Genomic DNA, 22958 nt, shown 5'->3' with positions numbered 1-22958 from the left:
CTGCCACTGAGATTTCCAGTTCAAGGGATGGAAACTGCCATAACCCAAAGATAGATACGTACAAATGGTCTGAGCGCTACGTTTTGGGGACAACTGCGCAAGTGTTGTTATTGCTAATCAACACATTTAGAAATGACTGATGCTAATACTAAAGGTTTTGAAATGCATAAATATCCAAATGAAATCGTGTTGATAAGTTAAAAAGAAAGCAGTCAGTACTTTTCTTTCTCGTAGGGAGTTAGCCTTGTTCATTCATAGAAGGTTGCGATTCTAATTCCCCATACGCTGAGATGAAAAAATGTCCCTGAATTCTAGGCTGTTTCATCTAGGAAGTACACAAATGAATCTAGTTCTTCATAACGCTAATCTAAGTAAAGAAAAGAGAGTCTGGGAGGAGGGAGGAACAGTGTGTGAATTTGCTAGTCTCTCTATTATATTTAAAATAGCTTTCTTTTATAGTAAAATCTTATGCAATTATAATTAGGCAAAGAAAGAAAACCACAATCCAACTTCAGTAATGCTTTTACTGATTGTGTAATGGTCTTCCTTGAAGCAGTAATATGCTTTGTCGCCTGAATCAACTAAGAAAATTAGTTCTCCCAATCTGTAAAGCAATCGCTTTCATAGCTTCATCTAGTAAATGAGCAGCCTGCTCTCCAATAATGGAGGACAAAAAAAGATGTAGAAAATTAAAGTTATGTTACAGACTCTACAGAACCATCATACTCACGAAACATAGATTTATTCTTAGGAAATGTTGTTATTATTTTTCTAGAGAAACGCTGAGTTCTGTTAAGGGGAAACAACTGAACTGATCAGCAGTGCTGTCATTCAAAATGTTACTCAAAAAAGCTATTACTGTTTATATGAAATAGCTTAAGTAGCTCTTAAAGAAGTAAAAAATTGATTGAAAAATGTCAGTCATGTCTGTGCGAAGTGTGAGGATTTCTACTGTTTGCCGTATCATGCAGGAAAATCTGTTAAAACCTTAAAAACGTGAAATGCCTGCTACTTTCAGTAAAAGCACTCTACAGTGAGGAAAAGCTGTTTGGATCTTTGTAAGTTATGCTGAATTCCTATGCATATAGACTCAATTTTTTTTTTTTTACAAATAGATAAAATTGGAGTCCTAAACCTTGTCCCAAAAAGGGTGGGATTTTCTATAGCCGGTATTTAATAGTACAGAAATCGCTGACTTCAAACTCTAAATCCAGGTGGGAAAACATAGAGTTGAAGTACATCAGCCATCCTGATTTGTTTCATATAGTGGACTCTAATTGTGGCTGCTTGCATTTTATGGAGTACTTGCTTGTCAAGTACATACTGGGTGGTAGCGTTTGCCTTCCAGTGATGTTAGTGGTGACATAAATGTGTCTTTATTAAGAATAAAATAGACCTGTTGTGGTAGGATGTGTAAAATATAAAATTCTCCTAACAATGAAGAAACTAACATAAAAAGTTAAGCACACGTCACAGGTTTTAAGAGAGGTAAGTGGAAAGAAAGAAGAGAACTGTTACAGCACAATGAAAAGAAAGGTGTTAATAAGGTTAATTTACTTTTAAAATTCATGTTATTTTGGATTCTGCATTGGAATAAGGCATAGCAGGTTTCAAATTCCATTTTGAAATGCTTTTTTTTTTTTTTTTTTTTTTTTTTTTTTTTTTTTTGAATGTTCCTGCGCTGCATTTTGTGGTGTTCCTTGTGGAATCTCCCTGGTTTGGGAATTCACAGAAGCTCTGTATCTTGCGGATATAAAAGAGAAAGCCATGGGTTTTCTCTGGAAGCTGGATTTCCATATTCAGAAGGACCCATGGCCCATATTCCTATGGGTTCCTTCCTCGTCTGCAGTCCAAAATTCTGTGAAAAGGTTCGTTAAACATGCTCACGTGTGATTAATTAGCTTGAACGTCTGTAGGAAAGCTGGAGCAGAGCGCGCTTGTGCTGTATCTATTCTGTGGGTAAAGAGGAGACCTCCCATCTCCACGCTGTCCTCTTTGGCACGGTGTGCCAGCCCTGCCATAAGGTAAACTGTTGGCATTTCATTCAGTGAGTCAGAAATTACGCTCTGTTGTGCGGGTAAATGTTACAAAGAAATGTTGTCAGGCCTCTCTCTTGTCTCTTCAGTGACACAGGGCGGGGGGAAGCATTTCGGTTATGTGTTGGTTTTTCTGCTGAATAAATCAAAAGGGCAAAGTAGGCAATGAAAAATGCATTCACGTGGGTGAAAGCCATAACACTCTTATACTGAGCTCTGTCTTCAGCAGGATACTTGGCTGAGAAATTGGTATTTTGATTACTTGCAGCAGGACAACAAAGGCCAACATCTGGAATCTTGGAAGCCACCGTAAGAGTATATTGAGATAAATGTTACCTTGGGAACTGGCTAGCTTCCAAGCTATTAAAAAGATGTCATTGAAGTTAAACAAGCAGTTGAAAGAAATTAATTCTGACCTTTCATTTGTTCTCAAGAATCTGCCTTTCTGCATATAATGAACAAACTCTGCATACGTGAGGGTCCCCTGCCAGTTCTTCCTGGATCTTTTGTGTCACTGTGAACCCCTGTGAGAGCAAGTGGGAAATGTCGCCCAAGCAAATGCCAGTATTGCCCTCCTATCCACTTTGTTAGTACAGTGCAAATGGTTCTGCAAGATAAAAGGCAGACTAGTACGGGGATTTTCCAGCCTGAACTTCTCAGAAGCCTGACTTTTGGAGTAACTGAGGCTATGATTACGTGGATGCAACTTTAAGCAACAGCACTGGTGTAAGCAATTCCTGCACCTTCTTGTACCCGGTCAACCAGCAGCCGCTTCTTCCTATCCTTGCTCTGTGCCTTCAGTTGTGTGAAAGAAACTGTTTACAGCCATGTGGCGAGCTGGACTAGTGAATGGTTCTGCATTTGAAATAACCATTTTATTTTTACCTATTTTTAACCTGGATCCAATTTTTTGATCCTGTTCATCCCCTAGAAAGCTACTTGGGCACAGCTGAGGAGGTGATGGAGGGAAGGAGAGGGGCTGCTGAAAACGAGATCTGTACGTGCCACTATTATTGTTAGAAGAAATGTTTGTGTAAGCATGCCAGATGTCATCCACTACTGCTTCATTTTTGGTCAGAGAGCTTGGTTTTGAAATGCTATTCATGCTCAGTAACTCCTCCTGGAGACCCTTGGCGTGGCAGGGGAGATGAACAGTGGCAGCACGCAGCGCATAGTGTACTTTGAGGGAATTTACCCTAAACCAGCCACGCTGCAGCCCTGGACAGTTGAAACCCTCCATGTCCGTGCAGGGGCTGGCAGTGGGGAGCCACGTCCCTCAGAAACAGGCTGCAGAGGCCCATGAAGCTACGATCCAAGGTTCCTGCCCAGCACTCTGACTTCCTCAAAAGCATCTTGGTATCAGTGACCTCGGGTGACTTAAAATACAGCAGAAGCAACACAGTAATTTTTCATGAAAGTATCTCCATCAGAAACAATATCATTTTACTACAATCAGCATTAAGATTGGAAGCCCAGTGTCATTTTGAGAAGCTGCATGCGCGCGTTGTTTCTGGCTGGTTGTATGTTGGGAGTGAGGGGGACTTCCATGCAGATGGAAGAGGTGTTTGCAATATAGATCGTTTGCATGCTGCACTGTCAGGTTGCCACGTGAAATCAAGGTGGTCTGGCTGTGGGTTGTGTTGAGAAGGCTTTCAGAGGATTGCTTGGGCTTGTTAATAGAAGGTGATTACTTTGAGTAACTGTAATTTCTTTTTTTGTGTGTGGCATTTGCATATGGAGCTGCTAAAGAAAAAGTAGCAAGGTTTTTTATTGTACTCTGTTTCTTTCAATTATTTACAAGTCTGGAATGATGAATAGAGCCCAATCCTGGAGTGGCAGGCTTCGGTCCAGGCAAAGTTTAAAAAGGAGAGGTGTATGTGTGAGGAGAGGGGGGGAATATGAACAAAAGAGCTGACTTGTAGTAAAGGTATTACTGTCAGACATTTCCCTAAAAGTCCTTGAGTGTGCTCTCTTTCAAATAAGTCTGAATGATTAATGCTTCTGGGGCCAGGCAGACTTTAAAATTGCATTTCAAATCCAATATTCCATAAAGAGCACAGAAATAGTAAATAGTCTAGCTTAAAGTTTGCTTTGTAATCATTCAGAGCTGTAGTAAAAATAACTTTGTATTGTCAAGTTGCGCATTCCTCTGCTTTTGTATTTGTCCTCCTCTGAGTGCTGACAGGTCACACTAATGGAGCTCCTGGAGCAACTCCAGACTTTTCACAAGCAGTTTAGAAAAAAAAAAAAAAAAAGGCATAAAAATTCCTGGGGATATGATCCTCTGCTTGGGTCACTTGTGTCTGTCCACTATGAGACAGCTACTCTGCCACTTGTGAGCAGGGTATGGAAAAGTCTGGGTTTTTGTCACTGTAGGAGAAAAAATATTCATAGCTGCACTTTGTGCTAAGGCTTGTAATTGAAGGCTAATTGAAGGCAAATACAAAAATGAAAATATCTGTTGCAAAAATGTGGGGAAGGAGATGTTCACTTCGAAAACTAATTCGGGGGGAGATATATATGTATACGCACACACACACACATCCGTATTTCTTAGCAAATTGTATTTAAAAAGGTGAGTTGTGCATCTCGGGGTAATAAAGGATCCTTTGCTGATCTTTCTGAGCTAGCACGTGACGACTCACTGCATCTATACTGCTCTGAAAATTCCAGCTGAAAGAGTGCAGCTGCCCTCTGGAGCAATGGCAAGCATGGTACGTGCTGTGTCCCCCCGCCCCGTGGGAGCGTCCCAGAGAGGCTGTGCAGGGTGCCACACTGGGTGCTGACGCACTGGTTGTGCTCAAGTGGGCCTGCTCTTGTCAGCGCTGGGGTCCATGGTACTGACTAGTTAAGTCTGCTCTTGACTCTGGCTTGAGGCCACCCTCCAAAACGCGTAGCTGAAAACCAAATGCGTGCCAAATGCCTGTCAGCAGTAGGGTTAAAAAACAGGCCATAGCTCAGATTCTCAGATTCCATTTTAAAGGTCATATTACTTAGAATATTTGTTTGGGAATACACGGATTTAGGAGAAAAAAAACATACTGTGAGCAAAGGGTAGGCACGTGGTGATGAGGAGAGTGAAGGAATATCAAGAACGGAGTAGGCAGAGGAGAGCAACTTACTACTGTGGTCGGTTTGGTGGCCACAAGTGGGGAGCGGCGGCTGGAGGACACGTAGTGGATTGGATATGGTGTAGGAGCATTTGTTAGGTTCAACCTGCAAATACACAAGAGAGCATAAGCAGTGTTGCTTCCACTGGGCAAGCTCATCTCATATCGTAGGTCTTCCTTGTGTCCTGCTATCCCTTCATCTTTGGGAGCCCTCTGTCATCTCCCTGCATCCCCTTCCTACCCACAGCTCAGTGTAATTCCCCCTCCTCATGCTCCCAGCACGGGTCCTCTGTGCCTCTGTCCTCTGAGCTTGAGAAGCGCTGGCTGATTGAAATGGGGAAGGAGAGGCACTAAAAAGCTCCCGGTCCATCTCCTCCTCCTTGGCAATGCTCCCGTTCCTGCCTGCGGGGAGAGTGAGGTGCCGCCTGGCTCCACGGCCCTTTCTCCCAGGGTTGTGCATGACATCCAGTCCCAGCTCGTCCTGTCAGCTCCTATATATCTCCATTTCTGCTGTAAAGCAGCTTCTCCCTGTCAGGGATAATGAGATCAGGGCTCTAGGTCCTTTCCTCATCATTGCTCTGCCTGTTGCGAATCACCAGTCGCTGTTGCAGTGACTTCCCACATAGCCCTGGCTCTCCTCACAACCCTTAAATCCTTCTCCTTTCCCATATTTCTTTCTCTCTGGTTTAAAAAACTCTGTAGTGAAAGTAAGAAAGTTGTGAAGACAGAAGGCCAATTTTAGCCATGGTACAAGCAAATGCAGCTTCTGTTTCTTGGGCGTTATGTTTGCTAACTCCAGAGCGAGTTTAGCCTGTAACTGGTGCTGTTAAAAACTGTTGCGTGCAAAATTTGCATGTTTGCTTTCAAGGCAGCTGTGATAATAGCAGCCTAAACAGTTGCTCTTTCTGGGTTTTCTTTACAAAAGGATTTGCTGTATCCACAGCAAAGAGATGATTTGGCTCAGGGATCTTGCCTCCAAAGCAGGACAACAGGTTAATAGCCTAGATTGCCACGGGCATTGAATCCACAGCCTCCTGGTGCTCTTCTGCAGCCCGTTCAGTAGATCCAGTCCAGAGGCCCTGCCAGCCCATGACCTGCTGCTCGGGCGGTCTCCCAGCTTGCGTAGCTGCCTGGGGACCTTGGTTGAGTGGTAGCAAAATCTGCAGCTTGCATATGCTGCAACACAACTGCCCTAAGATGCATTTCTGGGGAACACAAAGTTTTGCAGAACAGAGGGGTATGCAGGATGAGCTCTTGATTAATGTCTCCTGCTAACTGCTTACAGTGTTCTGACTCAGATGTGTGGAAGAGATGGTAGCCTTAAGCTCCTGTCCTTAAAGTCGAGCATGCCTTGTGGCCTTCCCGACACCCCCAGTGGAGCACCTGGGAGCAGACAGCGAGGCCAAACAGTGTGCTCCGTGGCTGGGCATGGTACATAGCACTTGATCACGCCATCTGTCTGCTCTGAGATAGTTGAATCTCTTTGGGAAATGGATCAGAAGTCAGTCTTTTTTCAATACTACTGTTCTCTTCTGTCTGCTTCCTCCACTATGAGTGAGCAAGACACCAAGTGGCAGCGTGGCATCTGTAAGGGGCTGCTGCCATCGTACAGAGGAAGTCCAGGTTCTCAAGGGCAGAGGCTCCTCTGGGCTTCACCAGACTGCATCAGTCGTCTCCCTTTTGCAGAGTTCAAAACCTCTCCAGCTGGAAGAAAAAGTACTCAGAGATATCTCTGTCATTTAAAGCACACTTTGATCCCTACAGTGTTCTTTGTGCAGCAGGGAAAGGGCAATCTGGTCCAACCTTTACAGTGCAGCATTTTATGGGACAGGCAAATCCACTTGAGTTTTAAGTGACAGTGCTGTTTTTCTCCAGGCTCTCACCCTGCAGTTTAATACGCAGTGAACCAAAATTGTTGGATCTGTTTTTTAAGAGCAATCAAACACGCAAATTATGCCTTCTGATTGAACTCTGAAGACCCGCAGCTTTGCGTAATTGAGACTGAGGCGTGATAAGGAGTTCTGTTATGGGTTCACATATTGATCAGTCCGATTTAATTTTCTCATGGGACCTGGACCACGCTGGGGATGATGGATTGTGTTGAAGTCCTGATAAGCCTGTTTTAACAAAACATCTCAAGGGCTCCTAGAACGGAGTCAGTTATCAATACTGATGCATGTTTCCTTTCATCAGAAGTTAAGGCTCATTAATAGGCTGTACAGCAGTTGGTGCTAATAGATGCTTGTAGTACGTGACTTTTTTTTTTTAATTGTTTTGGAGATACTGTTTCCCCAGGCTTATGAGCTGGCTGTTTCCACAAGCAAAAAAAGTACGTTCCAGGTTTTGATAGCATGTAGGCATGATAGCAGTATTTCCTGCATTGCACCTTTTTGATAATGGAAGCATAGATAGTATTTTAGAGTGACAGTCCCATTGCACTGCCCATGCCCATAGCAAAACTGCCCCCAAATTCTAGGGTCTTACACCTAGAATTTTGCATCAGGTTATTAAAGATATCTGATATTTTTAACACAAATATTATTGGTAAAATAGTGTCCTGTTGTAACTTTGGCAGTCAGCATCTTTATTCAGCATTGAGTATTTCAAAAATATTTTCAAAGTGTATTTATCTTAAGCTTTCAGTTCTGAGAAGGAAGTTCATCATTACTTCAGACCGTTTTTACCTTTCCAGTACAAAAATCTCAACACTTTATTTATAACCTACTTGGTGTCAGTGTGTTGCAGGTGTTAAATTCATACCACTGTTTAATTGCCAAATGGAAGTATGGAAAGAAAATATCAGGCTACGTTAATATTGATTATTTGAAAACTGTGTTTAAAATTAACTAGAAGTTTAGCACCTTACAGAATTGTTTTTCTTAAGTAGTAGAAAGAGTTGCTTTTGTTTTGCTTATTCATCACGAAACAATTTATACAGTTGCTATAGTCTTTTCCATTTTCTTTTTCTGTTCACCCATGTTATCTCATTAATGAGCGCAATTCTCCTCATTAGTGCCTGGATTGGGAGTTAGCAGCAACACATTCAAAGGAGTAATACTTGGAAGACACCTCTGTTTCCAAGCATTGATGAATGTGGAAGGATGAGGTCTGAAAAAATTGGAAAGGCAACTGGACTGCACAAAATGTAATTCTGCAGACCATGAGCCAGATTACATAACCTGCTCAAAACCCTGTGTTGCATGTTTGATGCTTCGCGGAAGTGTCACCTTATCTGACTCTTGATGCCTCAACTTCTAGGATCATTCGTCCACATGAGAACTGCAGTTTTCATTGTAAAAGGGAAACTTTTAGCACTGGTAATTGTAACTTTAAAATGTGACCTGAATGTTTCTTAAAAGGTCAGAAGCACGAACATATATAGAAAGAAAAGTATTTTAGATCCGTCAATATGGATCTGGAACTGTTTTAAAGTCATAACTTATATCCCACAATCACTGGAGTTCACAGTACTGGAAGCCACGTTAATGTTTAATGGCAGCTGCCTGGCGCTGTTACTGCCCTCCAGTCTGCTCTTGGCTGTCTCTTCTCTCCTTCCAGTTTACTACATTATGAGAAGGCGGCTGGGGTACTTCAGAAATGATTACTTCAGATTAATCACCTAATCTTGCAAACATTGGAGCACTGAAGGAACAGTAATGATGCGAGAAATCCCAAGAACTCATCTAATATTAAACATATTCAGGATCCAGCACTGCAAGCATACTGATGAGACCTGATTCACTCTTAGTCACGTGACGGAGCCAGCTTGCCCTCGCTCCTTTGAGTTTTGGTGGCCTATAATCCTTACTAAAAGGGTGCAATTCAAAGTGATAGGTTAAATGTCACAGATAAGCAGGATTAGGTGAAGTTGCAGCGTACTTCAGGCCTTGGTTTACATCCTCACTGCTTAATTCCCACCCCACGTCCCTCCTGGCAGGCTCAGCTCTGCGTGACGGCCCACTGTACGCTAAATGCTTGAACCACAGTGCGAACGAGTGGAGCCTGCTTTTCGGGAAGAGGGTGTAATTGAGTCGGTATTTTTAAGCTCATTATTATAATACACAACATGTACGAGTTACAGAATAGAACTTTAAACTGTTTTTAGGACATACAATACTGGGAAAAAATGGCAGTTATGTGGTTCTAAAATGGGAGAAAGATAAGTAAACAATATAACTCATGGGAATGTTCCTTGTCCCTGTTTTTCTGGAACATACGTTAAGTAAAGTCTTAAACAGTGGGACAATAATACTGTTTATCATTGATCTTAACTCTTTATAGTATGTCTAATTGATGCCACTCAGTGGTCCTGATAGCTGACACCCTAAAATGTGAAGTGTTTCTTTTTTTTTCGCATGTGCAACTTCTGTTATTTTAAACTGTTATTTACTGTTGTGCCCTTAAATCTCTAGGTGCTGAAGTGTTGTATATGAACATGTCAGCATATAACGAAGGTCGGCTTCAGTCATCCTTCTGGATTGTCGATAAACAGCATGTGTACATTGGAAGTGCCAGCCTAGACTGGAGATCATTGGGACAGGTAATTTAACTGAAAAAAGCAGTCCTATACCCAAAGAGGGTATGAGGAAAAAAAGTAATGTCTTGAGGCCCACATGTGGAGATGTGTAGCTTTCTTTTTCTCATAGTTTGCTGGTAGGACTGTCACGTTTTGATCACTATTCTGTGTTGGCAAAAAATTTTGTATTACACAGGTATTACTTCTTTTCTTAGGAATACTATCCTTGACAGTTACGCTTTGGGTTAAATTAAAAAAAAATTTTTGGCCTGTTGATGAGAAATTAAAGGCAAATCAAATTGCACTAGAAATCCTAGAGTTATATTTAACCAGTCCTGCAGAACTTTACTTAGATAAAAACTCCTTTTGATTTCTATGATGATTTTGATAGTTGAAGCTTGCAAGTTCTCATTTACTAGAGAGAATGATAGTGAGTGAACCTGCTGGGAAGCCCACCACTATGGAAGCTCTCTGCTAATGTCATGAGCATGACCCAGTTCTGTTCCTCCCTCTAATCTGCCATTTAAATTGGGAAAAGCAGCATTTGGGAAGACTTCCAGATGGACAGTGGGTCTTACCGGGAATACCGTGGAGCAAACTGTTTCCGCTAAGCTTGGCGAGGGAGGGATTTGTAGGCACAAAACTCTTGGTGATTGTAATGCGCAGCAGAGAGCAAAGGAAGCAGTCCTAGGTAGTCAGTTACTGGTTGCAATAAAAAATACGCTTTCTAAAATGTGAGCAGAATCTCAGAAATACATGAATGGTTTTGATAGTTTCCAATGATTTTGTAATGAAGAATGTGTGTTGGTTTGTGCTGAATTTTTTAAGGTTTGTTTTGAGCTGAGCGGTTGAAGGTAGGAATAAAATTAGCTCAACCACTTTACTAAAGAAAAAAGTCAATTCATTTTTGCTCTTCCTATGTGTATTAATTTATTTGAAAGGTAACTTTTTTATAGCAACTACATTTTGAATGTTTACGTAGGTATCTGGAAAACTGGTAGAAAAGAGGATGTTTCTTGTGAATGAGAGTGAAAGTCTTAACCAAGGGGATGTCGTATTTTCAGTCAGGATGAGAATATATTGTTTGGGCTTTTGGACTGTTTAGAAGATGAAAAGCATGTGTGTTGTCTGTGCCTCGTGAGCTAAACAGTGTTCCTGTGCCATCAACAAAGGAGAGCTCTTCACAGAAGTATTTCTCTTATAAATAGTTAACACTGTATTTTAGTTTTAAAGCCTGTTTTAATATGAGCTTTGAGTAATGGTGATAACAATAAATGTGAAGAAAAGAAGCGTATCTGCGGCACAGCTTAGTTGAAAATATTTTAATGATTTTGTTTATGGCCTCTATCACAGACGCTACAATTCCTTACAGGATTAGTCTTCTCATAGTGAAGTAATTCTTACCTCATGTGGCATACCTACATTAAACTTTGATGCCAGTTCTTCACAGGTCAGTGTTTCAAACATGATTCCTCATTGTTAATCTTGTTTATTGTTTTGTTTTGTTTTTTTCTGGGTGCATTTGGAGGTTTTTCCATCTTATTGTCATGTAGCAGTAAATTTTAGTACATAACAGGAAGATGACGTCCAGAAGAATATTTGTACAGAGCAAAAAGAAATGTGTCTCCTGAGTTTCAATTAAAGAGAATATGTTCTCAATTAGTTGAGAAACGTACGCTGGGATTTCAGAAGAGCCTGAAAAAATTAGGTGCTTGGCTCCTTCTGACGTCAGATTTGAGCATCCAATTCCCTTACTCCAGAGGTTTGGGTTAGTAAATCAGGGCAGCTGTCAAAAAGATCTCATGCGCTGTCCTAAAATAATCTCTCTTGAACTTTGCTTTTCACATGAGAGGCAAATTACGCACTGAGCTCCGTCATTTTACTCCGAGTGCTGTCCTCGGGGCTAAATGCTTTGGCAGGCACCAAAGACCTAATGCTAAAGCCCCTGGGGAGCCAAGTGCTCGCGGAGGAGGCACGGGCAGCCCCGGCTTTCGCGTTGGGAGCAGGGGCTGCGGGGAGGGACGGGGCACCTCTTGCCTTCTGGCAGTGCAGCGTCAGCGGGTGAGGAGCGCGCCGGAGCTGGAGCTGGCGGGCCTGTCCCTCGGCGCGTGTGTGGGAGCAGGGGAGGGCTCCCGCGGGAAAATCCCTGCGGACGTGGCCACACGCTTCCCTGTTAGGCGCTGGCGTTACCTGCGGGGCAAGGGACCCCACGAGGCAGACCGTGCTGCTCTCCGTCACAGACGGTGTGTTTTACAAACTTGCGTGCCTTTAGAGTAACAGAACTGCAGTTGCTGAATCAGCGAACGTCCCTGGCTGATTTTACTCGATCCTGACAGCAAATCACAGGACGAAGCGCTTCTCTACCGTCCTAGCGACATACCGTACGCGCAGCCTGCCAGGCACAGCAGGCACCTGCTCGCAAAGCCAAAACGTCCGGGACGGTCGGTGACCCTGTAGCTGACGGTGTCCCCTGATCAGGCTGCACGTCCTGCTGCAAAGTGAATTATGTGAGTGCCTCCAGTCTTGCATCTAATAACTAAAATGCAGTGAAAAGCTGAAGATCATAACTGTGCATTGTTGCCATATCTTTTTTCATGTCCCCCCCTCTATTTTCTACATACGTTTAGAGTTTCTTCCATGTTGAGCCTTTGCGTGCCTTCAGGCCAGTACACTGGACACTTCAGATAGGAGCACCTGCTTCACTGGTACAGCAGTTGCACTAGAGGCGCAGGAGGTCTCCACAGTATTTGCAAATTTTCCTTTTGAAACCGCACAAAGAGAGCTAGATGCTGCGTTAGCTTCCCTTTCCTGGCTCGTGTAAATGCATCTGCAGTTGCACCAGGCGTAAGGCTGGAGCCGCTCGCTAGAGCCAAGTGCCGCCGCTTCGTGTTAATCTCGTTGTAATCGAAAATGGGATGTAAGCCCTCAGCAGGTGCTTTAGCATATAAATGTTACATGGTTGCTAAAAAGTTTCTGGCTGGTGTTTGTCTGTTGATAAATAATAGCAGCAGAATATATTTTATTTTGTAACTGGGTCTTAACTAGTGACAGGTTTGTTGTGAGGGAAAACCTTTGTGGAAAAAACACCATGTACACAATGCAGCTACAGAGTAAACCACACTCGTGGTGGGCTGACGGTTTAGTGTATTCTGGCTGCGTGTTCAGGTTTTGCTTTTCAGGTGTACAAATCAAGTGAGAATAAAAATACAGATTTTTCATAATTATTTATAAACTTAACATAGAAGGAGCATATTCCTTTTCAGAGCTGTGTAGGGTAAAGACTAACAAGATTAAATACGGTGTGTGTGCAAAAGTTTTTGTGTATATTTGCAGTACTTTTGGCAGCTAACCTTTTTAAAATGACACTTCTTATGATCACATCTGCATATAATGTACTACTTTCTCCAGGTAAAAATAGTTCTTGAGAACTAATTTTTTTTTCCAACCATTTGTACCCTTACCTAATTAATTATATACAGACTCTTTCACTGCTGTTTCCTGCACAATTCAAACACCAATAAATCATCATGCCTTTAACATGGAAGAAAGTGCTTCTTATTGCAGGTTTAGAGATATGGAATTATAGCAAAGGCAAACAATTGTAGCTGTTTGTGTTTTTCACAAGAATAGAGGAGCGTAGCGACCTGAAGGTCTGGACACCCCAGACAGGAGTGTTTTACGCATGCATAAAAAATTTCGTGTCAGTAGGGTTGCAAGATACTGCATAAAATCCCCACATCTCCTTCCCCTAGCAAATCTGTTTTTCCCTGGAAGACCCTGTGCTCTAGATCAGCCTGTCTGAATATATTTATATTCAGATAAAATTACTAGCCAAAGGTGGCACAGGTAATCTGTGGCAGAGCTGGGAATGGAGCCAGACTCCTTTATTTCACTACCTCGGTTAAAAGCAAATCAAAGCAAAACCCCAACGGTTCCATAGCTTTGCAAGGTTGAACAAGAAGTCCCTGTATGCTGGCAAATACCCACCTTGGGCTGTAGTCCCAGAGCCTTTACCCTTCTCATCTCTTGCCTGCTAGGGCCTAAAAATGCAGAAATACTCATGTGACATCAAAGCTCAGGGCATTTAACGTATAGCCGCTCAGCATAGTATGAGAGATTTATGCAAGGTTGCTGTGGTAGATATAACTGGATTTTATTGCTATTTTGTCCTTGTGCAAAAAAGGAAAAAATGTTAGCATCATTCTTCTCTTGGGAGCCTGAGTCTAAAGCTAAAATAATAATATAACTGCTTACAGCTTCTCTGAAAAGAGCATCAGGACAATACATATACCAGGATATCAAGTTTGTTTTTACAGTCTCTGTGGAGAATTCTTATATGCATAGTGTCCATGCATAAGCTGGACACTAGAAGTCAATCTCATATGAGGCTTACTGAGTTTTGTTGCCATTTTCTTGATTTGTCATCCCTGATAAGAAGTGATACTGGTATTTCCTTTAAAAGGAGATTTTCTGCATCAGGAAGAGAGATTTTTGTGTGCTACACATGTTACTTAGGGAATAACCTTTAAAGTTGCATATATCCTTGCACTTTCATCATCAAAGTTTTAGCACTAGTCAGAGTCTCAGCTTTAAAATTATGGATGAGGCTGGTTGCACAGTCTATTACTAAGTTTGCTCAGCACTTCCCATTGCAAAATTGTATTTCAAGTTGTTTGCAAGTTTTCCAAAACTCTGATCATTTTAGCTGAAATGGTATATGCCAGCTATCTGCTTTGGTCTGAAATCAAACCCCGGGGCACGAATGAGAGGTATTGTTTAGCCACTCTGAAAAAGGGAGATGACAAAAAATAGATTTTTTTTCATTCACAGTGAAATATTTTGATCTTTTCTTTCAACGTGTCTAGACATTGTGTCAGGGAGAAGTTTTTTCCTGTTGTTATCAATACGTGGCAAACATTACATACTCTACTGAGAAATTGCTCTTCATGCATGCTCAGTGGGCAATTCTTATAATCTAGCAGCAGGGCTTCAGAGAGTCCTTTCCTGCCCATGGTGCTGCGTTCGCTGGGCTTTCGCGTGGTCGCGCACCTCAACTGGGGGACCAGCCTCGCGCTGCGAGACCCAGGTGCTTGGAGTATCACTGAGCGAGAGCCAAGCGCAGGGCTCCGGGCTTGCCGAGGGTTCAGTGGGAGCAGACTAGGCCAGGAAGGAGAGCGGGCAGGGAGACTGGTCTGCGTCCGAAGGGACGCGGTCGCTTGGGCTTGAAACTGGGAGCCATGGAAGGGAGCGGTGAGGACAAAAGTCGGCGAGTGAGGAGGGGACAGAGCCAGCAGGAGGCTGTCGGGGAACGGTGGTGAGGTTGGGGAGATGTGGAGTAACGGTGATCCCAGGGAAAACAGACTAGTGGGGTAGGGAAGCCAGGTGGGTTAAACTGCAGGGTAGGCTTGTTAAAGCGAGAGGCTGGAGAATATATAGGCGGTGTGAAAGTTGCGAAACTGGTTGGGAGGAGAGAAACTGTGTGATGTGCCAATAGAGTAAAACTGGGACTTGTCAAGCAGGCTGGGGACAAGAAATAGGGAGCTGGGGCAAAGAAATGAGAGTTTCAGTAACAGGGCCGAGTGTCAGAGTGCGGGCAGTGGAGCTGGGCGGAGGACGGGGAGCGCAGCCCGGGGCAAGGCAGCCTGCCAGAGCCAGGACCTGGGCCAGAAGCCAGGGCAGAAAAGGACAAGTCCAAGAAAGAGAGCAGGCAGAGAAGGCCGTGGTTTTGGGAATGGGCAAAGGTGGCTGTGGTCACTGGCGGACGCTCTCCTCGGGGCATGGAAAGATTTGTCACCCGTTGCCTGATACCAGAAAGCACTGGTGCCTGCCAGTGGCAAAAGTGCTGTTCCCATTTAACCGTCCTGCTGCCACTGCACCAGGCCTACAGTTGGCGGAGCAGTTTCAACGATATTCTACAGTGATTTTCACTATTACAGTAAATTTCTTTAATTCCTTAGTGCCCAAAGATGATTTTGAGCCAGCAGTGTACAGATTTTAAAAGGAGGATGAGGAATAAGGATTCAGTCAAACATGCATCAATTAGGTACATAGACTGCTGAATTGATGCCTGTTATTTGAATTAGTAACAAAAGTGGTAGTGGTGGTGCTTTATTCCAGTTTCCCAGTTCCTTGATCAGATAGCCTGTTAATGTACTTAAATAAAAGAAATTGATTGTATAAGAATTGTTACTATCCATAAAATTAATGCACAGCAGAAAATAACAAAAATGTGCCATGTGGTTTTTTTTCCATGTCTCCTCCCAAGAGTTCCAGTGAAACTTAAAAATACATTTTGCATATTAATTCTATTAAGGAGCATGAGGTTTGCAGTACAGCAGAACCTTTAATCAGCTCAAAGTACACTTCTGTAACTCTTCATACTAACAATATTTTTGGAAAAAATTTATTATTCGCACAGATGAGTAATTGCATCTAGTGGGCAAACAACTGTAATGTATTAGTTGAACCATTTCAGCAAAATACATTTATGTGCAATAAATAATCAGCCCGAGGAAAATACTATTACAGAAAATGATTGAAACAAGTAAAATTAATCCAATTGTCTTCACTGGAAGCGGCATCAGGCTCCTATTAAAGATTCTTGTGTCGTAGGCAGAAAAAAATAGCTTAAACTGTGAATGCTGACAGGTAGACTGTGAGAGAGTCTGCCTCATTAAGGTTATCTGATCAAGGACCTTTTCAGTGCAAAAGGGTTAGTAAGTAAAGATAAAGATGAACATGAGGGTTTGGGGCTTGTGGGACTATGTGAAACTTTCCTAGGAATATTTAGGGAGGGAGATCAGGGAGGAAGAAGCAGGGGGGAATAGAGAGGAGGGAGGCATAAAAAAGGTCAGTGGCATGTAAGCAGTTGCTGGTCAGTAGGCTTGTGTGCCTGAGCCCTGTGCCTGATCACTGCAGTATCACCTAGCTTCTTTTTAAATCCTTTCTTAACTATCTGCCTGTGTATCTCGCTCTGTCCTGTGTGTGAGCACTATCAGGCCTCGGTGCCAGGAGTGAATCTGGACCAGCAGCTGGAGTCAGACGTCACGCACTAGTGGCCCCACGTCTGTGGTGCCAGCAACTGCAGGGAGAGAGGGTCCTCTGCTAGCTGGAGAGGAGGAAGGAGACTTGGCTACCTGTACTTATGTTTTATGTGAGTAAAACATAAATACAGATAAAGTGTGTGTGTCTGTGTCTCTGGGATACCTGCTCAGCTTTGCCGTAGGGTTGCAGTGACAAACAAAACAGCAGCCACATCCATCAGTCAGGTTGGAGAGACCCTGGGTCCCAAGGGGCACTGGACTGGGCTCCAGAGGCCGGGCAGGAGGGATCCCTGGGACCCAGAGCCTGCCAGAGGTGGTGGCGGCTTTTAGAGAAATATGTGTTAACCCATGTTATGAAGAACAGAAAGCAACCCTAAGGCTTTGCTGTCTTCCCCACCCCCACTTACTCTGCATCCCTGTTGGATTCCTTGTATTATCTGTCGCCAGTACAAAGAAAGATTTCAGAAGGGCATTTGATTTCCCTTCATCTTAAAAATCCGTCAGAAGGAGGACTGAAAAAATAAGACTCATTGTGATCACCAGTAAATTTATGAAGAAGTATTAATTCTTGGTAAATGAGGCTTGGTCTTATGTGTAGCAGTTCTTTGACCTTGCTTCTTTCATGAATTGAGGTCAGGCAGTGTTTTGAATAACAAAAGTTAATCTAATCACCTCTGTTGCATAGGATCAATGTTTTGTTCTCACTGCCTCTCAGCAGTGCCTTAGGGCACTTTTTAAAATGTCTCCTGTGATGGGTAGGTATCTGGCAGGACTGCTAAGCACTAATATATCCTTTTCAGGCAGTTTCTTCTCCATCCTCCACTCACCCTCATGTAGTTACAAGTTAGGAGCTGCTGATTGTATCTACATAAATTAATTAGAAAATTTGACAAATTGTCCCAACAATATGAGGTGGGAACCAGTGAAGTGTTTTATCTTAGGAGTTAGTTTTTTACTTAATACACCTAAGATATTTAAATATCTATATATATATATTTAAATATATATATATATAAATAAATATATATATATAATTATATATATATATAATATATATATATATATATAAATATATCTATATATGAGGGCGAAAATACTTTAGGGGGGTAAGATCTGTGACAATGCATGAATGAGAAACTCCTATGGACCATTTTTTATTTTATTTTATTTTAATTGCATAAATTATACTTTACATCTCTTTAGGATTGATTCTTACAGTATATGCAAGTTATAGCAATTAGGAATTATCAGTTACATTTAAATATAAAGAATAAGAAGAAAGTCATCTGATATTTATTTTGTTAATTAAATTGTTGAATCTGATGAATCTACAGTGAAATGAGCCGTGTGATGTTATATAGCTATGAGTTTCTATTAATCTGAAAATGTTTATTAAGCCTCTGTAGATAGAGTAGATAAGCAAAATTATGCTTTTTTTAAAGATAAACGTGAACAATCTACTGCATACTTGGAGTGAAAGTATATTGGACTATGAAGCTTTGGATTCTTAATTTTCTGAAATTAAGAACATTTCAATTATTAGAGCAATAAACCCCTGCTCTGTCAAAAGATACATACTTTTTGTGCATGCAGATTTTAAGTAAAAACAGTTAAACAATATTTTCTTTGCTTTAATATGAATTAAAATTTCATTATGTTTGATATGCATTATTTTTATTATGTTTTTTGGACTCATCTGTACTAGAGCTTGCAGCAGAAAGGCTCCAGGACTACTTGGAGTGTTGCTGCTTGGCTGCACTGTTAGCACTAGAGACAGGTCAGAATCGGATTGAGAGATCCTGGGGCTTTTAATTTAGTTGTCCAGGCTCTCCTGCTTCTAACGTCACAAAAAGTAGACAAAAGCAGTAGGTAGAATTCTTCTCTACCGCCCTGTCCTCCTCTTGTCTCAAAGTACCAGTGACAGGTAGACTCTGATAAAACCTAATCTCTTCTTCTTCCTGCTCTCTTCAAGATGATAAAAATTGGGAGATAAGCGTGATACCTCCAGGTATTGATAGCTGCATCTAAAAGGGCAGTTTGGGACTGTAGGTGTATCAGAGAAGGTAGTATCTGTGGGAAGCAATCCACATAGCTCTTTACTCAAAAGTCTCATATCAAATATTAAGAAGATGCATGTGGAGGAGTATTTTTGTCACAGCCCAAAGGCAGCACTTGGTGAGCAATACCAGTCAGAATATTCCTTCTTCTTTCAGCCCCCATTTCTGGGATTACAGATCTGAATCAAAACTTTCCCAAAATTCAGGAAGCTCTGGAGTGCTGCCTGGAGCAAATATGATCCATGGTTCTCTTTTTGTCCTCCCTTTTTTCTGACAACGGTGAATAAACCCTTTCCTTAATCTATATCCTGAAAACTGTGTTTTCTATTTATTTGTGTGATCTAAATTATCCTCCCATAAAAACAATGTGTCATAAACACTGGGCTGCTATACAGCTTAAACACATCATGATCATCCCATTTGTTTCCAGTTTTCCAGAAATCTTGCTGTAGTGGAACCACCTCTCCAAGCTGATCACTGAGACAGGATCTGTACATTTGCACTTTCTGTTAATGACAGTTGCATCTTATCTTTACAGAACTGCATAGAGTGAAAAGCACACTATAATCAATCATTCTTTTTTTTTTGAACTTTTTTTACCTAAATGAGCCTCTTGAAGTTATGAAATTGTGCATCTGGCCCTTTTGAGATAAGACTATTTGACATTTAGTAGAATTACACTTTTTCACTTAAGCAAAAGTTATACTGAGAGTTTCCTTTTGATATAATGTTGTTCTAGTATGAACTGCAGTTATATCCCTAATGTGCATTTTAGACTGTTGCCAGTCGTTACCACATTAAGCAATAATTTGCTTAATTTTCTTCCTGTCCCAGACTGTTCAGTAGCATACCACTATTAGTAAACTGAGCACAATCTTAAGTGTCCTATAACATGAAACGAGGCTGTTTCAGCTTGGTCGTCCAGCAAGGTTCAAGCGAGGTCAGATGGATAAACTTTAGCACTTACACTGAAACTACTGAAGCATGCAACAGAATGCCTTTGTATTGTATTCAAATTCGTATTTCTGTGTTAAATAATATTACTTCTATATTATAGAAAATGAATATCTACTTCTAGGAAGCTGTGGTATATTATTAGCTATATGATACAATCCTGAAAATGCTCATGCTGCTAATCTTATTGATTTCAACAGGATTATTTTCAGAACTACCCAACTTTATAACATAAAGATGGAGCCCTAATCTTCAAGCATAGATGAGTGAATCAAAATATTCAAACAGTATCTCAGTAGATGTTACAGAGCTGTATGGACAATTAAATACCATTTTTGTGGGGGTTTTTCTTGCCATGTAGAAAACGGGTTAGACTGTCAGAACTCCACTGTGATGTTATAGCTCCTTTCTCAAAAGACAGACTTGAAAATACATTTATTATTTTCACTGAGTGCTTGTGGCCAGGGTGTCCATCTTTGACCAGAGCTAGAACAGTGTGATGACTCTTACCCTTCTCCAAAATAGTAGCTTTTTCTTTTCTTTTGTTTCTTTGGTGGGGGGCAGGGGGTAGGAGGATGGATGTTACTCTTGGAAATGTGCAGAATTCACAGTATCCATTTATCATGCTGTAGGGGGTTGTATTTTTGGAAGTCTGATGTTTTATTCTTTTAACTGAGATAGGCCACGCTTTTCCTGTGTTATATCCTGTAAATCAGGACAGTCAGCATTGCCTATTAAGCTTATTCTTCTTAAAATCTATTATCCGACCATCCAGTATTTACAAAGGAATCTCAGTGAAGTCCCTCTGATGTTTTGCCTCTTACTAGCATTGCTAGTGGGTGGGGAGGGATAGTTAAAGCTAGAGAGGAACAGCAGTAACGTGGCTGCTGCACTTGTCTTGCATGCATCTCTGTTACTGCCTGGCAGCAGTCTCAGTTCTTCTTTACTCCTGTGGGGTTTATGGTTTTGTGAAGAAGGGAGTGAAGACTGTATGAAACTGTATATTTTCCTTGCTTTTGGAGCCAAAAAGACTTCTCATGCCTCCCCAGCTTTGCTGATTTCTACAGATGCAGAGCCCATTCCCATTTGCAAGGCACTAGGCATTCCCATTTATCACAGCCCTTTCTCTCTTATCCTACTGCTGTGTGCCATTCTCACATGCTTCATCTACATCATGTGTTCACATTCAGTGTAAGGGAGGACAAAACATAGCTTGCTGCATATTTTTATCTGATTGCAGTTGACTGTAGGAGTATGCTCACTGCTCCATCTCTGACCTGTGAAATTAGATGCCTATTTTCTTCTCATCACAGGTTTTTTTCCATGTGTTGTGAGAGTTTTGTAGAACAGGTTTAGAACAGGTTTACCTACCACTGGAGTAATCAATAATAAATTGTGTAAATCATTAAATCATGAACCTGCAGAATAAAATGATGAAATATCCAGTTTGAACATATAAGCTTATTTCTTTCCAAAACAGCATAAGATATTAATGTGGTTGGATCTCCACAGTCCGATGAAAAAGGGAAAGATTCTTTCTTCAAGAAAAATAACCTTATAATCATTTACTTGCTTTTAATACTTGTCCATGTCATCGCTACCGCTTCAAATAATTAAGTGTCATAAAGGATGTTGCAAAGAGAGTATCTCTGGTTCTGGTCCACCATGAGGGTGGTCCCTTAGATACTTGACAAATAGCATCTGTGTGTTAAGATTGTCAGACTCAAGCTTTGGATGGGTTCTTGATCTGTTTAGGGAACTGGAGACATGCAGGAATTAAGTGGCAGAACATACATTGTACACTGTAGCACATAAAATACAAAATCATCCAGATAAATGTGTGCAAAATTAGAGAAGGCTTTAAACACTGGTGTCTTGAAGCAAACAGGCAGGCAGTGTGGTTACCAGATATCACTGGTGAGAAGAGTTTGTAGGAGTCCATACTGTAGAAATAAGGCTTAGTAGCCTAAGAGATAAGCTACTGAAATGAGTAGAAACTGTTTTTGAGAATCTCCCAGAAACTGCAGCATAAATACTGCACTTGGCAGTATTCTTGCCTTAAAAAAAAGTCAGTGGCATCAGCCACAGTGATGAGAATGATTTCCGGGCAAAATTCTGTAAGGTATGTCTGCAGTGAACAGAAGAACAGAGTGCTCAAATCTGTATTTGTAAGTCCTCTGACCAAACACATTTAGAGTGGAAGTGCTGTAGTCTCCTTTGTGTTGTGTTAATTAAGAAGCCCTAAAATAGTAAGACCTGCTGATATGCAATGCATACTAATGCAGGTGCTGCACTAAAACAGTTTTATGGTTTCTGAACTGGAGCTGGCTTGCAGACATGCTGTGTGAGTGGGGGCAGCAGGATTGCACTCATCTGTGTAGCCATGCCACTGCTGCTCTCTAGGCCAGTGGCAGGCTTGCGTGAAGCTGCTGCTGGAGTTGAGTGATGAGGGGTGGGCATGCCTGTGGAGTCATAGGTCTTAAGACCACCATGGGCTATTACAATCATTCTGATTGTCCTACATACCCACACAGGCCATGCACTCTGATCCAGTGGTGGCAGTATCAAGCTCAACAGGTGGTGGTAGTCTTGAATAATAAGTGATCTTACATGGATGTAAGAAAGGCAGTAAATCCACTGCTTTCCCAAGAACGTGATTTATGTTGCACAGAAAGAGAACTTGCTCTTAACACCCGGATGGACCTCTGCAGGGAGGAGCTAATGCACCACAGTCTATTCTGTCATCTCCCACAAGAACTTGCTAGCAACTAATCTTGGTCAGCAGTGTTAATGAACGGAGGCAGATTCCTCTCGAAGGGATTTAGGTATTAGCATACCCCATCTTGTTCAACTAAACAATTAAAATAATAGCATTAAAATAATCATGAAAGTGTATTCCCAGTAGGTGTCAATGATTTCCCCTACATATGCACTTTGACATTGCACAGATCATAGTTCCCTTCTAGATAGAAATCTTAATTCAAAACTGCCTCAGCTCCAACAAGGCTCCCAAATGCAGCAACCCAGTAGCCTCCCACTGTAACAGTGGAATTCTTACAGGGAAAACTGGATTTGGTATTGTCCTGTGCAAAAGATGTAGTAAATCAGGCAGAAATAAAATGCCATAAATCTCCATGAGTCAGGGCAAGGAAGGACAATCATTTCAATCACTCTATGAAAGGAATAATAAGTCTGCAGTTCAGTATAAAAACTCATTTTCTATATACATAAGTCATCAAGCA

At 41.7% G+C, this 22958-nt stretch overlaps 1 protein-coding gene across 3 annotated transcripts in view; it reads left to right on the top strand.

Moving 5' to 3' along the window:
- The window catches only part of PLD5 (phospholipase D family member 5), a 192567-nt gene that overhangs the window by 134441 nt on the left and 35168 nt on the right, over positions 1-22958 (top strand). For all 3 annotated transcript variants that reach the window (XM_064509376.1, XM_026102629.2, XM_026102633.2), the window contains exon 5: positions 9559-9686. In XM_064509376.1, the coding sequence (XP_064365446.1) occupies positions 9559-9686 (128 nt within the window). The remainder of the gene's footprint in view (positions 1-9558; positions 9687-22958) is intronic.

The sequence above is a fragment of the Dromaius novaehollandiae genome, chromosome 3 (genome assembly GCF_036370855.1).
Source record: "Dromaius novaehollandiae isolate bDroNov1 chromosome 3, bDroNov1.hap1, whole genome shotgun sequence".
In the NCBI taxonomy this organism is placed as follows: Eukaryota; Metazoa; Chordata; class Aves; order Casuariiformes; family Dromaiidae; genus Dromaius; species Dromaius novaehollandiae.
Note: the sequence above shows the minus strand (reverse complement) of the source record. Positions and strands in the feature narration are given on the sequence as shown.